General features: G+C 35.3%; 1 protein-coding gene across 1 annotated transcript in view; it reads left to right on the top strand.

Moving 5' to 3' along the window:
* TBC1D19 (TBC1 domain family member 19) overlaps positions 1-13,277 on the top strand; it is a 177,186-nt gene that overhangs the window by 22,005 nt on the left and 141,904 nt on the right. The window contains exons 2-3 of the mRNA XM_033213934.1: positions 6,107-6,179; positions 7,349-7,394. Of these exons, the coding sequence (XP_033069825.1) occupies positions 6,107-6,179; positions 7,349-7,394 (119 nt within the window). The remainder of the gene's footprint in view (positions 1-6,106; positions 6,180-7,348; positions 7,395-13,277) is intronic.

Genomic DNA, 13,277 nt, shown 5'->3' on the forward strand with positions numbered 1-13,277 from the left:
ATCAAGCATTAAATGGTTAGTCAACATAGAAGAATTCTGTAATCACTTCTAACCCTACAATTCCATGGGGCACAGAATGATGAAGTTCAGGATTAGCACGATAACATAGTGAAAAGCGGGGAGGATGAGGTCTCTTTAGAGGGAATTAAAGGATCCTTGGAACTCTTTTTGTAGAACTTCCTATGCCCTCATTTGTACTTAATGGAGAGTTAGCCTCAGCTTACTTCACAGCTTCTTTGGCCCAGCTGCTATTTTAGCTGCTTTGCTTCTCCAGTTCCCTTTGTTCACCAAGATTAGAAATTTAAGATTGCTAGTGGCCAGTACTTTGGATTAAGACTATTCTAGTAGGAATTGAAAGAAACTAGATTTGTGTATGTGTGTGAGGGGGAGAGGTTTGGTCATGTGTTTCTAGGAGTGCAGAAGGGTGGAGGATGTCAGAATCAGCATAACTAAATGGATGAAGGATGTATGCAGGACCATAACTACAAATGTACTGTACCCTCTCTCACTAGATTATATTTTTAAGCATATTCTTCACTAGCTCTTAAAGTGAGTGAGAGGCATTTTGTTTAAAGAAGACTTAACTTTTGTCATAGATATTTGAAAAGCAAAGCCTCTACTTCCAGCCACCCTCACCCACCTCACTGACAGTTTTACAGATATTTAGTCCATTGCCATCTGGAACATCTTATATTTTATAGTACAGCAACTTTAATTTATATTGGACTTTATAGCCTAAAAATAACTGAACATTTTTCTATTTGAGACTCATAATAACTTAGTTAAGGTATTATTTTTCCTATTAAATAAAGAAGAAAAGCCATACAGAGAGGTTAAATGACTTGAACAAGCTAGTAAATTAGGCTGAGAGGTGATTCCAGATCTTTTGATGCCAAATCCCACTCTCATTTAGTCCCAAGTGGTTTTCAAACTGTGTTCTATTATAGCTAAGGATTCTGAAAAGCTATATTCACTTAAAAATGTTTAATTAAAAAAATATACTAAGAAACAACACTTTCAGATGCACTAAATATCAAGTGCTTAGCACATAATCCACTACTGTGTTTCCAGATTAACTTGTTTCTGGGTGATCCCAGAATAGAACCTGTTTCTCTTATCTTTTGTCATGTGTTTGGTACACTTCTTACAAATGCATGCTTGATTATAAAGATATAATTCTACACCGGTCCTTTAAAATATCTGGGCTTGCACATGTGTGCTTATGGAATGTTGTTCAAGTGATGAACCTTAATGCAGTGGGTATACTGTGTTTGGGGTTGGTTGGCCAGGCAAAGCACAAGTGCTTCTGTTTAACACAGGCCCCTAGTGATGGTATACTACTGAGATGTAAGGCAAGTGAGCTTGTCATACCCCATCATGTAGTAGTAAAACCATGTTATGTGTAATTTTAGCAGTATTGGAAGCTCTTTGTCTGATTTTTGTATTTGTGGTAAATTTTAGGATTTATCTCAAAATAAAAGTTTCCAACTCTGCTTCTTTCAATTTCCTACATCAGTTTAATTTGGGAGTGTGCTGAGATGACCAGGAAGTCTATTAAAAGTGCAAACATGTCTTTGATCGGGACTTTTCTCTATGCTGAACCACCAAAACAAAATACAGAAATTGGATATTCAGGCTATATCAGAATAAAGCTGTACCTTTTAAATGTTAATCATAACATTAGCAAACAAGAAAAGGCTCATTGTTCTTATTGTTTGGTAATATCATTTTCAATGTGTTTTATATAGGATTCCTAATAGGTTTTCGATGTCATTTGCAAAATAGGTTCTGTTGCTAAATCATGTTTGAGAACCACTGTGCCTTACCATGTTATCATCGTCCTGCTTTTGATCCTCAAATACTTGAAGATGTTTATAATTAGTTTGGGTGCAAAGTATATCTAGGAGGTCTAGCAACCTTAAAATACTGAAAGTGTTTAGAAAAAACAACCAGTTTTTAAAAAATTCTTTAAATTGTTTTCTCTCTGAATCATTTTCAAGTGCAGGCTAGTATAAGATAGCTTATTTACTTTTGATTTAGTGCATTTGAATAATTAGCAGGGTTTTTCTGATTTTAAAAGTCTTTTCTAGGAGTAACGTATTAGAAAACAGTCTCTTCACTTAAACATAATTTTTATCAAGTTCCTTGTTTTGCGGGGGAGGAAATTGGGTAAAAAATAGAATGCGGTTTGGTCAATATAATTTTGTCAAACAATAATTAATGCCAGGGTGATACTTGGGATGCAAAAATAAAGACCTATTCCTTGCCTTCGAACTTATAGTCTAGTCAGAAAGATAAATAGGTGAGCTGAAAATTATAATTGTTGAAACAGAGGAACGTAATGTTTTATCCTTGCTGCCTGGCCTTGGGAAAGGAGGTGATATTTGAAGGATGTCTTGGAAGCTAGCAGGTGTTTGCCAAGGTAGGGAGAGAGCACTTCCATCTGAGAAAATATGAACAGCCCTTAAAGGACTGAGAGTTGGGAAATCAGTCATATAGTTTACTGTGGCTAAGGTGTGTGTGGGGAGGAGGTGTGAGAAGAGGATGTTGTTAACTTGGTGGAGGAACAGCAGGAGATGAATTTGTAGAGATAAGTTGGGTCTACATTGTGAAGGACCAAGTATGCCATGTTAAAAAATGTAGACTTCTTATGTAAGCTGTGAAGAGCCACAGCTGGGAGAGACTTATGTTTTAGAAAGAAATGCTGGAAGATAGATTGGCAAAGGAAGAAATTGGTTCATTCATTCAATAAACATTTATTGAGCACCTACTGTGTGAAAACAACTTAGGTTCTAGGCACTTGGGATACAGACAGTTAAAAAAGGCAGAAATGTCTGCCCTAATGGAGCTTACCACTTCCAATGTAATGAGATAGATGATATACCAATAAACATAGAAAATAAATTAATCGTGCACTATAATAGAAGGTGACAAATGCGAAGAAAGAAGAAAAAACAAAGTAAGGGAGTTTTGAGAATGCCAGGTGAAAGTGGTCACAATTTAAGTAAGGTGACAAGAAGCCCAATTTAGAGGTCGTTGCAGTAATTCAGATGAGAAAGACTTGTCTTAGACTAAATGTGGGACTTCAAAATGGAGAGAAAGTATAGATTGGGAGGACCTTTTATCCTGTCTTTTTTGAAGCTTTCTAGCCCATAAGTATATAAATTTATATTTATATTATAGATACAAATCTATAATGTATTGTTATGGAGTGAAGGACTTTGTAATGACCACTCTATAAGTGAAACTTTGCCAGCTACACTGGAAACCTCTCCGTTTGTCCCATCCCAATCACAAACCCCTCCATTTCTGATAACATGAGATTTATGGTAATCACTTTTCTGCATTTCTTTTTTTTTTTTTTTTTAGTTCTGTTAGATATTTTATTATTCTTAACTTTTAGTTTAAGGGGCACATGTGCAGGTTTGTTCTATAGGTTAATTGTTTATCATGGGGGTTTGGTGTACAGATTATTTCATCACCCAGATAGTATGTATAATACCCAGTAGGTAGTTCCATTCCCCCTCCTCCTCCCACCCTCCACCCTCAAGTAGGCCCTGGTGTCTATTGTTCCCTTCTTCGTGTCCACATGTACTCAATGTTCAGTTTCCACTTAAAAGTGGGAACATGTGGGTTTTGTTTTTCTGTCCCTGCTCTTAGTTCACTTAGGATAATGGCCTCCAGCTTCATCCATGTTGCTAGACATGATCTCGTTGTTTTTTATGGCTGTATAGTACTCCATGTTGTATAGGTACCACATTTTCTTTATCCAGTCTACTGTTGATGGGCATTTAGGTTGATTCCATGTCTTTGCTATTGTGAATAGTGCTGCAATGAACATAGGCATGCGTCTTCATAGTAGAATGATTTATATTCCTTTGCATATATACCAGTAATTGGGATTGCTGGGTCAAATGGTAGTTCTGTTTTAAGTTGTTTGAGAAATCTCTAGACTGCTTTCCACAATGACTGAACTAATTTACATTCCCACCAGCAGTGTGTAAACCTTCCCTTTTCTCTACAGCCTCCCTGGCATGTTATTTTTTGACTTTTTAAGTGTAGCCATTCTGACTGGTGTGAAATGGTATCTCATTGCAGTTTTGATTTGCATTTCTTTAGTGATTAGTGACATTGAGGATTTTTTACATTTTCTGCATTCCTTGATAATTTTATTAATCAAATATATATCTCTAGACACTATAGTTTAGTCCTGCCTATTTTTAAAATGTCTTTGTTTTTTTTTTTTTTTTTTTTAGCTATAGGTTTTCTCTCCTTCTTTTGTTTTTCCTTACAGTTTATCAGCTGAAGAACTAGGCTGTTTGACCTTAGAGTTTCCCATAGCCTGGAGATTTTTCTTATTGCAAATTCATGGTATAACTCAACATGTTTCTCTGTCCTTTGTATGTCTTGTAAGTTGACAGGTGGACCCAGAGGCTTCATCATACTCAGGTGTTATCCCTTTGGCTGGACAATAGCAGTAGAGTGTTCTTTCATTGAAAACCACATAATGTCTGATTATCTCTTTTGCAATGTTAGTAGCTATTTTTGCTCAATGCCTAGAATTAGTGATTCATTGGGGATTGCAAAGTTGTGATATTCTAATTATATCATATCTGTTTTAGTTATTAGCTAGAATACTTTTGCAAAGAGTCATTTTCCCTCATTTACTGTGTGGATAGCTAATGGTATAGTGCCAATAGGAAAGGCAGCATAAATGCCTTTTTCATTATTTACCACTGTTTAAGGTAATGAGTTAGCTCCCTATCATTCTCCTTTTTTATTACTCTATCAACATTTCCAGACTTTGGAAAGAGAGCCTTGATTTGTCAGTTTTAAGAATTTATAGGTACTAGATTGCTCCAGTCTCTTCAGATATCACCTGGCTATATTTGGATTAGGCAAAACCCCTCCCTGTTTTAACTTCTGCTCTAAAGTTGGCTCATCATGTGTTCAAGTGTATGTTTGTTGACTACTTTGGGGTTCTTTTGTTTTCACTACATCAGATAGCCAATTGTTTCTTCTGCTTCTTCCTGTACAGATGTTGATACCTTACAGGTCTTGTGGCAGTTGGTTTATCCTCAGCTGCTTGTATTTCTGGGGAATAGCTTATCATCTAGTTTTGTTGTAAATATTTTCCAAGGGATTTGGCTTTGCTACCTAGTTGCTTGGTCTGTTTTTATGTGGAAATCGAGGAGGTTTTTACAAAAAATCTCACTGCCACCAGTGCCATCTCCCAGAAAGGCATTGAATCATGGAAGAGTTAGTGTGGAATTGAGAATAAATTTGAAATTTCTAACTTGGAAGATTTGGTAAATGGTAATTTTATTGATGAAGATTTGAAAAATATAAGAGAAAGAACAAGACAGAGAGTGGAGGATAAGACCAAGTTTTGATTTCTTAGGTTTGAAATACTCTATTTGAGATCCTCTAGTAGAAATTCCTTCTGAAGAAGTATGCTGCTAGAATTTGACAGAGCTAGGTGATGGAACATCAACACTTTGAGAGTAATCAAAGCCATTACAAGTAGGAAAAATTTTATTTTTTAGTAAAAATTACAGTGTGAAAAACCAGTAGAATAGGAAAAATGCACTTGAAGATAAAACACTAATAATACACATTTATGAACTAGTAGTTTTATGTATTTTCTACAAATATACACAATGCATTTACATTGAAAAGCAATCCAAAGAGGAAGACACTATGCAAAGATCCATTTATGTGGATGCAGCTGTTTTTTCAGTCATTAGGTACAGGTGCCATATATATTTAATATAGTATCAAGGCAATGAATTTATAAAATCTGAGTATTTTTCCAACTTGAGACCCTAGATAAAGATGATAAGGACTCATAATCTCCAAGTTTTTATAATTTTAGTAGACTTTAGTATACTATCACAGATCCTTTAAGAGTTAGTGAGAAAGTCTTCTTTCGTACAAGCTATTCTAGATAGTTCTAAGCTCTATCTTCAAAGAGGATTTTTCAAATAGTATACATTTTTGGACACTCCTTTTTAAACATTTCATTTGTTCTAAATATCAACTCAAATGATTTACTTTGGATGTCTTTTCCTTCCTTATCTTTCTTTATTATTATTATTATTATTAGGCCAGTCTTCAGAGACCTGAGATTAAACTTGAATCACTGAAAGAAGATATTAAGGAATTCTTTAAAATATCAGGTTTGTAATTTTTTCCTAATAACTTAAGGCAAAATAAGAAAATGTTTTATTTATTCCTAATTCTTTAAGCCCTCAAGCTTGTACAGCCACTTTACTTTGTTGTCGTCATTCTGTTTTGTTTTGTTTTAGGCTTTTAACAGCCTGAAGCCATGGTTTTTGGTTTCTATCTCTAGTGATAAGCAGAGAAGAGGGATGAGGAAAGAGCTTTACTGGCCCAATCAGAAACAGAAACTAAGAACCCATGACTGTATTCTGTGCCTTGGATACCCTTGCAAGGCAAAATAAATAATATTTTATCCCCAGCCTTCCAGTTTCTCATTCAAAATTGTGAAAACTATGGCCAAATAGGTTTCTATTTAGGGAGAATTAGAACTATTAGACATTTTAACAAAATGGTGCAAAAATTCAAGAACTCTGTGAGAAAGACTCCTTTGCATTAGTTCGTTTTAAATACTGTTTGCCTTACTGGTAATATCCTGACGGATAAATACATCCTTAAGGTATTAAGTATCTCCTTAGTTAAATAATTTTTCATTTTACTTTTCAGTTGTGACTTTTTTCCTTTTATGCTTTCACAGAAAATAAAAAGAAAATTCTAACTTTTCAAAGAGCAAGAGGAGAGAGAGGTTCCCTAGTCCAACATCTGCATATGGGAACTGAGATGTTAAGTGGTTGTCCCAGATAGTTAGCTGAGCTAACTGGTCTGACTATTGGTAACTCACAATAATCTGCCTCTGTCGTCCAGGACTTTGCTGACAAGTTAATTATAACTAGATACTTGTCATCTATCTTCATCAGGTGCCTGTTTTTTGCTGTTCCCTTGGCACATTCCTTACAGCTTTAGTAGTACAACATCCGAAGATTTTGACATTCATTGAGCACTTTGATAGTGAAAAAGGAAATGTTCCTCCCAACTTGATAAAATGGTGCAATAATGATATTATTTTAAAATATCATGTTGGTGACTTTGCTGCTCAGTGTTAGCCAAGGGATATAGTAAGTATATAGGAAATAATATTTAATAACACTTTACATAGGGATTGGCAGTTGACAAAGTTCTTTCACAAATAAATATGATGCCAAAGTTTTGTTGAGATAAATTTAATTATGATGTATGTTTATTTAAAAACTAGTATGTTCATATATTTTATTCTTTTTTTAAAAAACAGGTTGGGAGAAGAAACTTCAGAATGCTGTCTATAGTGAACTGAGTGTGTGAGTTTTCCTACCTATTTTGCAATAGTGTTTTGTTGAGCTATATTTACTTTGTGAGTAATAAAACCAGTATTGTTATATATACTTGTTGTATTATTATTTCTCATTAATATTTATACAACATTTCAAGTAAGTTAATACAATTAAAAATTACTACCATCTTGCCTGACAAACAATAAGAAATAGGTGTTTTTTTTTTTTCTTTTTAGCCACCCACTATTTTATTTTTTTAATTTTCTTTTTGAGGTGGAGTCTCACTGTGTTGCCCAGGCTGAAGTGCAGTGCAATGATCTTGGCTTAACTGCAACCTCCACCTCCTGGGTTCAAGTGATTCTTGTGCCTCAGCCTCCCAAGTTGCTGGGATTACAGACCCCTGCTACAACACCTGGCTAATTTTTGTATTTTTAGTAGAGATGGGGTTTCACCGTGTTGGCCAGTCTAGTCTCGAACTCCTGACCTCAAGTGATCCATCTGCATTGGCCTCCCAAAGTGCTGGGATTACAGGTATGAGATACTGCGTTCGGCCCCACCCATTATTTTATATTAACAATTCATTTATCCAGTGGAATTAGGGAATAAGATGTTTCTCTGAAGTTAATATTTCAGATAACCGAAGCTTACTAACGTTCTCTTTTTGTGTTTTTATAAACTGTCCATTCTAAACATGATTATCTTTTTTGTTCTTTGGCAAGATTGGTGTCATTATTAAGAACATCTATGTTTTTGTTTGTTTAGATTTAACATCAGGGTCTATTAAGGTGTGTAGAACTGTTTGCCATTTTAAAATGTAAATCCAGAATGTTAGCTTTTGTAGTTTCTTCAGTGTTCTGTTACTTGTCAGTTATTTATTGAATACCTACCATGTGGCAGCACCATACTAAGCACTGAGCATATAGTGTAAAACAATAAACACAATTTCTGCCCTCATAGAACTCATAGTCTATTAATAGAGTTCCCAAGTCTAATAGAGTTCCCATGTCTGCTTTTTTTTTCCTATACTGCTATCACTGTATTTCTGTCTGTAGCCTTCTCTAGTGTTTAACACTCCCATTTTCAACTTGACTTTTCCAGTTCATTTAACTGGGAAATGACATAATGCAGCTTACCAGAATTGTTTCTAAAATGAAGAGACTCAGATGAACGCCTGTGCACATGTGCTTTAGATACAATTTTTAAAAAAATTAGTATTTGCTTCTTTGCTTTGCTCAAATCCATCTTCCCAGTTGGATTTGAATTCTTAAATAATGTTAGATATAAGTGCTATTTAATAATTGAAGTTGACTGTGACCATACCTTTAGTAGTACTGTGACAGTACCTTTGGCAGTCACCAAAGGAATAGACATTTATCATGACAAGTAAGGTTTTAAATTTACAATATGTACTAAAGGTGCCTGTTGTGTGTAGTTCCAAACACTGGATTCTCGATCTGAGGTGATATTACTAATATTACTGAAAATTATTCTGTGTGACAGACTGCCCTTTTACTTGATAGAAGGGACTGTGTTTTATTCATTATCATATTGTTGACATTTTGTACAATAGAACTTTAAGTGTATATTTTCTGAATAACTTGTTGGGAGTTTTTTAAGGAGTCCAGTGATATTACTTTTATTCCTCGCTTGGGTTCTGAACAAATTAAGAAACAAGATAAAACAAAAAAACAGATGGGATATCAAAATTACACTTTTATTACTGATAAAGACTAGGTAGGAGGACATAGCTTAATATGAGAGCAAAATTAGTCTTTCAACTAATCTCAAGAATTAAATAGATTTAACCTTCCAGTCAAATAGCATTGGATCAGGGGCAGTATGTTCAGTTTATGCTTCTCAAATTTAAAAGTTGAGTAAGGCATTAAACCTCTTCTGTGGTGTATTGAGTTAAGCCTTAGAGAGAGTCCAAGAATGTTATAGTAATGGAACTCTTTTCACATGGAAGTGCATATCAGGGGTGGGAAAGAAACATTTCCCGTAACATAAGTCAAAGGAATAAAGAAGACTTAGCGTATTCTGTTGCATTTTTCATTGGCAGCAACCATTAGATGGATGAATAAGGAAAGCAAAAAGGAAAGTATGAGTATTCATTAGGTAATATTAAACAATGGGAGATAAAAAAGTACACATCCTCATGCCTAATAGAGGTATAGAACACACGAGCTATACAGACTATACCTGAAAACAGTATGCTTCATTTTACTTGTTTTAGTAAGCATTACAAAGATTTTAGTCAGTTTCTTATTTGACAAATATACTAGAAAATTTTCTTTATTCTGTTATTTACATGAAATTTTAAACTAGTCTAGGTTAGCACTCTCCATTTCAGATTGCATACTTCAATTATCTTTTCCATTCATTCAAAACAGTTATGTATTTGTTATTGTGTTAATAACTATTTAGTATTATATGAATGATAATTTACAGTGATTGAATGCTTATTTTGTGCCAACACTTTATATGCATTGGCTTATTCATTATAATCTTCAGTACAACACTATGAAGTAAAATTTATTATGATCACCATTTTGCAGAAGAGAAAACTGAGGCTTAAACCATGTTTTAGTCTGTCTCGTGATACTAAAACAGAATACCTGAGATTGGGTAATTTATAATGAATAGAAATTTATTGGCTCACAGTTCTGGAGGCTGGGAAGTCTAATATCAAGGTGCCGGCATCTGGTGAGAGCCTTCTTGCTGCATCATCCCATGGCAGAAGGTGAGAGGGCAAGAGGGGGTTTAACCCACCCTTTTATAATGGCACCAGTCCCACCCATGTCGGTGAAGCTCTTATGGCCTAATCACCTCTGAAAGATCGCACCTCTGAATACTGTTACAATCACAAATTTTAACATGAGTTTTGGAAAGGACAAACATTCAAACCATGGCAGACCACTTAAGTAACTTGTTGAACATCATATAGCTAACAAATGGAAGTGCTAGGGCTTAACCTCCAACTATATGATTCCAAAGCCCATGCATTTTACTACGTCTCACATAGGTCTATGTCTTATCTCTTGACTGGATTTAAAATGTTCCGGAACAAAAATTGTGTCTTACATTTCTTTCATATTTCCTATAGTATTAAACACATGACATTGAGTCAGCAAATAGTTACTGAGCCACCTACCAATGCTAATACATGACAAATATTTGTTGAATTGAGGAAACAGTGCAATTATTAGTCTTAGCCTTACTATATTTAAGACAATCTTTACATGCAAAATGAAAATAGATCAATTTATTTCTGTGTTTTAGTCTTCATTGTACTTTGTACAGAGCAGTTTATAAGAAATTAGATGACCTATTCTTTTTCCCTTAAAGAACATAAAGAAGTAAATAAACCTTAAAAATCTTATTCTATATGTGCATGTTATAAAAACATATCGTGGCCGGGCGCGGTGGCTCAAGCCTGTAATCCCAGCACTTTGGGAGGCCGAGATGGGCGGATTACGAGGTCAGGAGATCGAGACCATCCTGGTCTACATGGTGAAACTTCATCTCTACTAAAAAATACAAAAAACTAGCCGGGCGAGATGGCGGGCGCCTGTAGTCCCAGCTACTCGGGAGGCTGAGGCAGGAGAATGGCGTAAACTCGGGAGGCGGAGCTTGCAGTGAGCCGAGATCGCGCCACTGCACTCCAGCCCGGGTAACACAGCGAGACTCCGTCTCAAAAAAAAAAAAAAAAAAAAAAAAAAAAAAAAATATCGTATAGTTTGCTGTTATAGTAGATATATGCAAAAGTCTACCATACCTTACAGAGTTACAAGTGTCAAACAGTAGTGGGCCTAAAATGGAAGGATGTTAGATAAGGGATACCTTACACTAGACCACAAATTTGGATGAGTCTTCGTACACATTCATGGATTTCACTGGGAGAGTGCTCAAGCAGTAGACCTGGGTACCTCTGAAATGTCCTAAACATACAGTTCTTCTTTACCCTCTTAGTTTGAAATGCTACTATATGTTTGCTATTGTGCACAGAGCCAGGTGCTGTTGATAATAAACAGGCTAGACAGTCTTTGTCTCCTGGAACTTACATCTCAGTTGGGCATAAAGACTTTAAAGAGGCATTTACAGTGCAGTAAAATAAGTGCAATGATTGGGGAAATACAAGGAACACATAAGGCTGGCATTTAACTTAGATTTGGGGTTGCCATGGTGGCTTGCCAGAGGAAGCAATATTCACGCTGAGATCAGAAAGCTAAGCTAGAGTTTGTCAGGGGAAAGAGTAGAGAAGAAAAGCATTTCAGGCAGAAGGGAATAGCAGGCTCAGAGATTTAGAAGTGGAAAAGAATGTGGTGCAAATGTTCAAAAGTTTGTATGGTTGGGTGGAAGCAGGGGAAGGGAGCATGACTAAGGACGAGTCTAGATTTATAAAAAGGATTGTGCCTCTTCAGATTTTGTAGACTGGATGCTAAAAGCATTTGGGTGCCATTTAAAATTGTAAGTAAAGTAGTAATATGATCAAATTTGCATTTTATCCATTCAACAATATATTGGTTATCTACTATATACCAGGCATTATGCTAGATGCTGGAATTACAATTACTGGTGAATAAGGAAGACATCACTTCTGGCCAACATCCAGGCAAACTGGTGAATAGATTGAAAATAGTCTGAAAGCACTTAGGAACCTGCTGGATAAATGTAGGTGAGGAATAATGGTTGGCTAAAATAGTTTACTGTCAGTGGGTAGAACATCTAAGTATTTAGGGAGACTTGGGGGACAAGAAAAAATAGAGTCAAGTGTGCTGTATAAGTTTCTGTGCATTTTTCCTATCTGGCAACCCTTATCTCTGTATATTACTAAATGTAAGCTCCAGGAGGGCAGATGTTTTAGCCAGTTTTGTCCACTTCTGTCTCTTTTTTACATTGACTAGGTTGTCATTAAATGTTTCTGAAAAAATAAATATCTAACTTGATTTTGGTCTTAATATGAATGACTTTCAAGTTGTCTCCTCTTGTTATCTGTATTTTGGATACATTTCTTTGATCATTAAATAACTATTAAGATCATCAGTAAATTCAAATTTTAATCCTAAATTTCTAAGCTTTATTAAATTTAGACATAATTACCATTAAAAGTGGAAGCAAATGGTGTATTGGACAATGTGAGATAGTTTTTAAACTATCTTACATATAACACAAGAAATATCAAGGTATCTAGAGACAACTTTTTTTTCATTTGTGAATGGGAAGGTACATGAAATGTAGATTTTATTGGAAAAATAATTTGCCAGAAACAATCAATTTGTGAAACTGCCTTATAGATTAGGTGGGATAGGTTGCCTTTCTCCATTCCAGCAATGTTTCTACGGACAGTTTAGCCTTTTACATGTAGGCTCCAGGACAGATGCAAGTGGTTTCGAATATTATTAACCTTTTACATGCTTTTGTCCCACTTTGGACCAGGAATTTCTTGAGAATTCAGCTCTGTGGTTCTTGATTATTGGAACATGACTGTTTTGTACAAGTCTGATGACTAATTTCAAGAGGAGTTATATATCGTTGTGAAATGGATTGGAATCTCTAAATAAACATTGAACCATCATGTCTTCCTACTGCCTTTTCTATCTGTGATTTCATACCACTCTGCACTTCAGTCATTATGTTCCAGTGATCCTGACTTTTTCTGATCCTTAAACATTTCATGCATTACCTCCTTAGAATTATTGTGCTTGCCATCCCTCTGCTTGGAATATTCTTCCCCCAGATCTTTGCATGTTTGGCTCCTTCACACTCATGTCTTGGTTTAAATATAAAATCCCCTAAGGGGACATCACTGACCTCCAAATTTATTGTATCTTATTACCCTGCTTTCATTTTCTCACGGCACTTATTACAATCTGATATTATTTTATTTGTATGTGTTTGTAATTATTGGCT

Source organism: Trachypithecus francoisi, unplaced genomic scaffold (genome assembly GCF_009764315.1).
Source record: "Trachypithecus francoisi isolate TF-2019V2 unplaced genomic scaffold, Tfra_2.0 Lachesis_group1, whole genome shotgun sequence".
Classification (NCBI taxonomy): Eukaryota; Metazoa; Chordata; class Mammalia; order Primates; family Cercopithecidae; genus Trachypithecus; species Trachypithecus francoisi.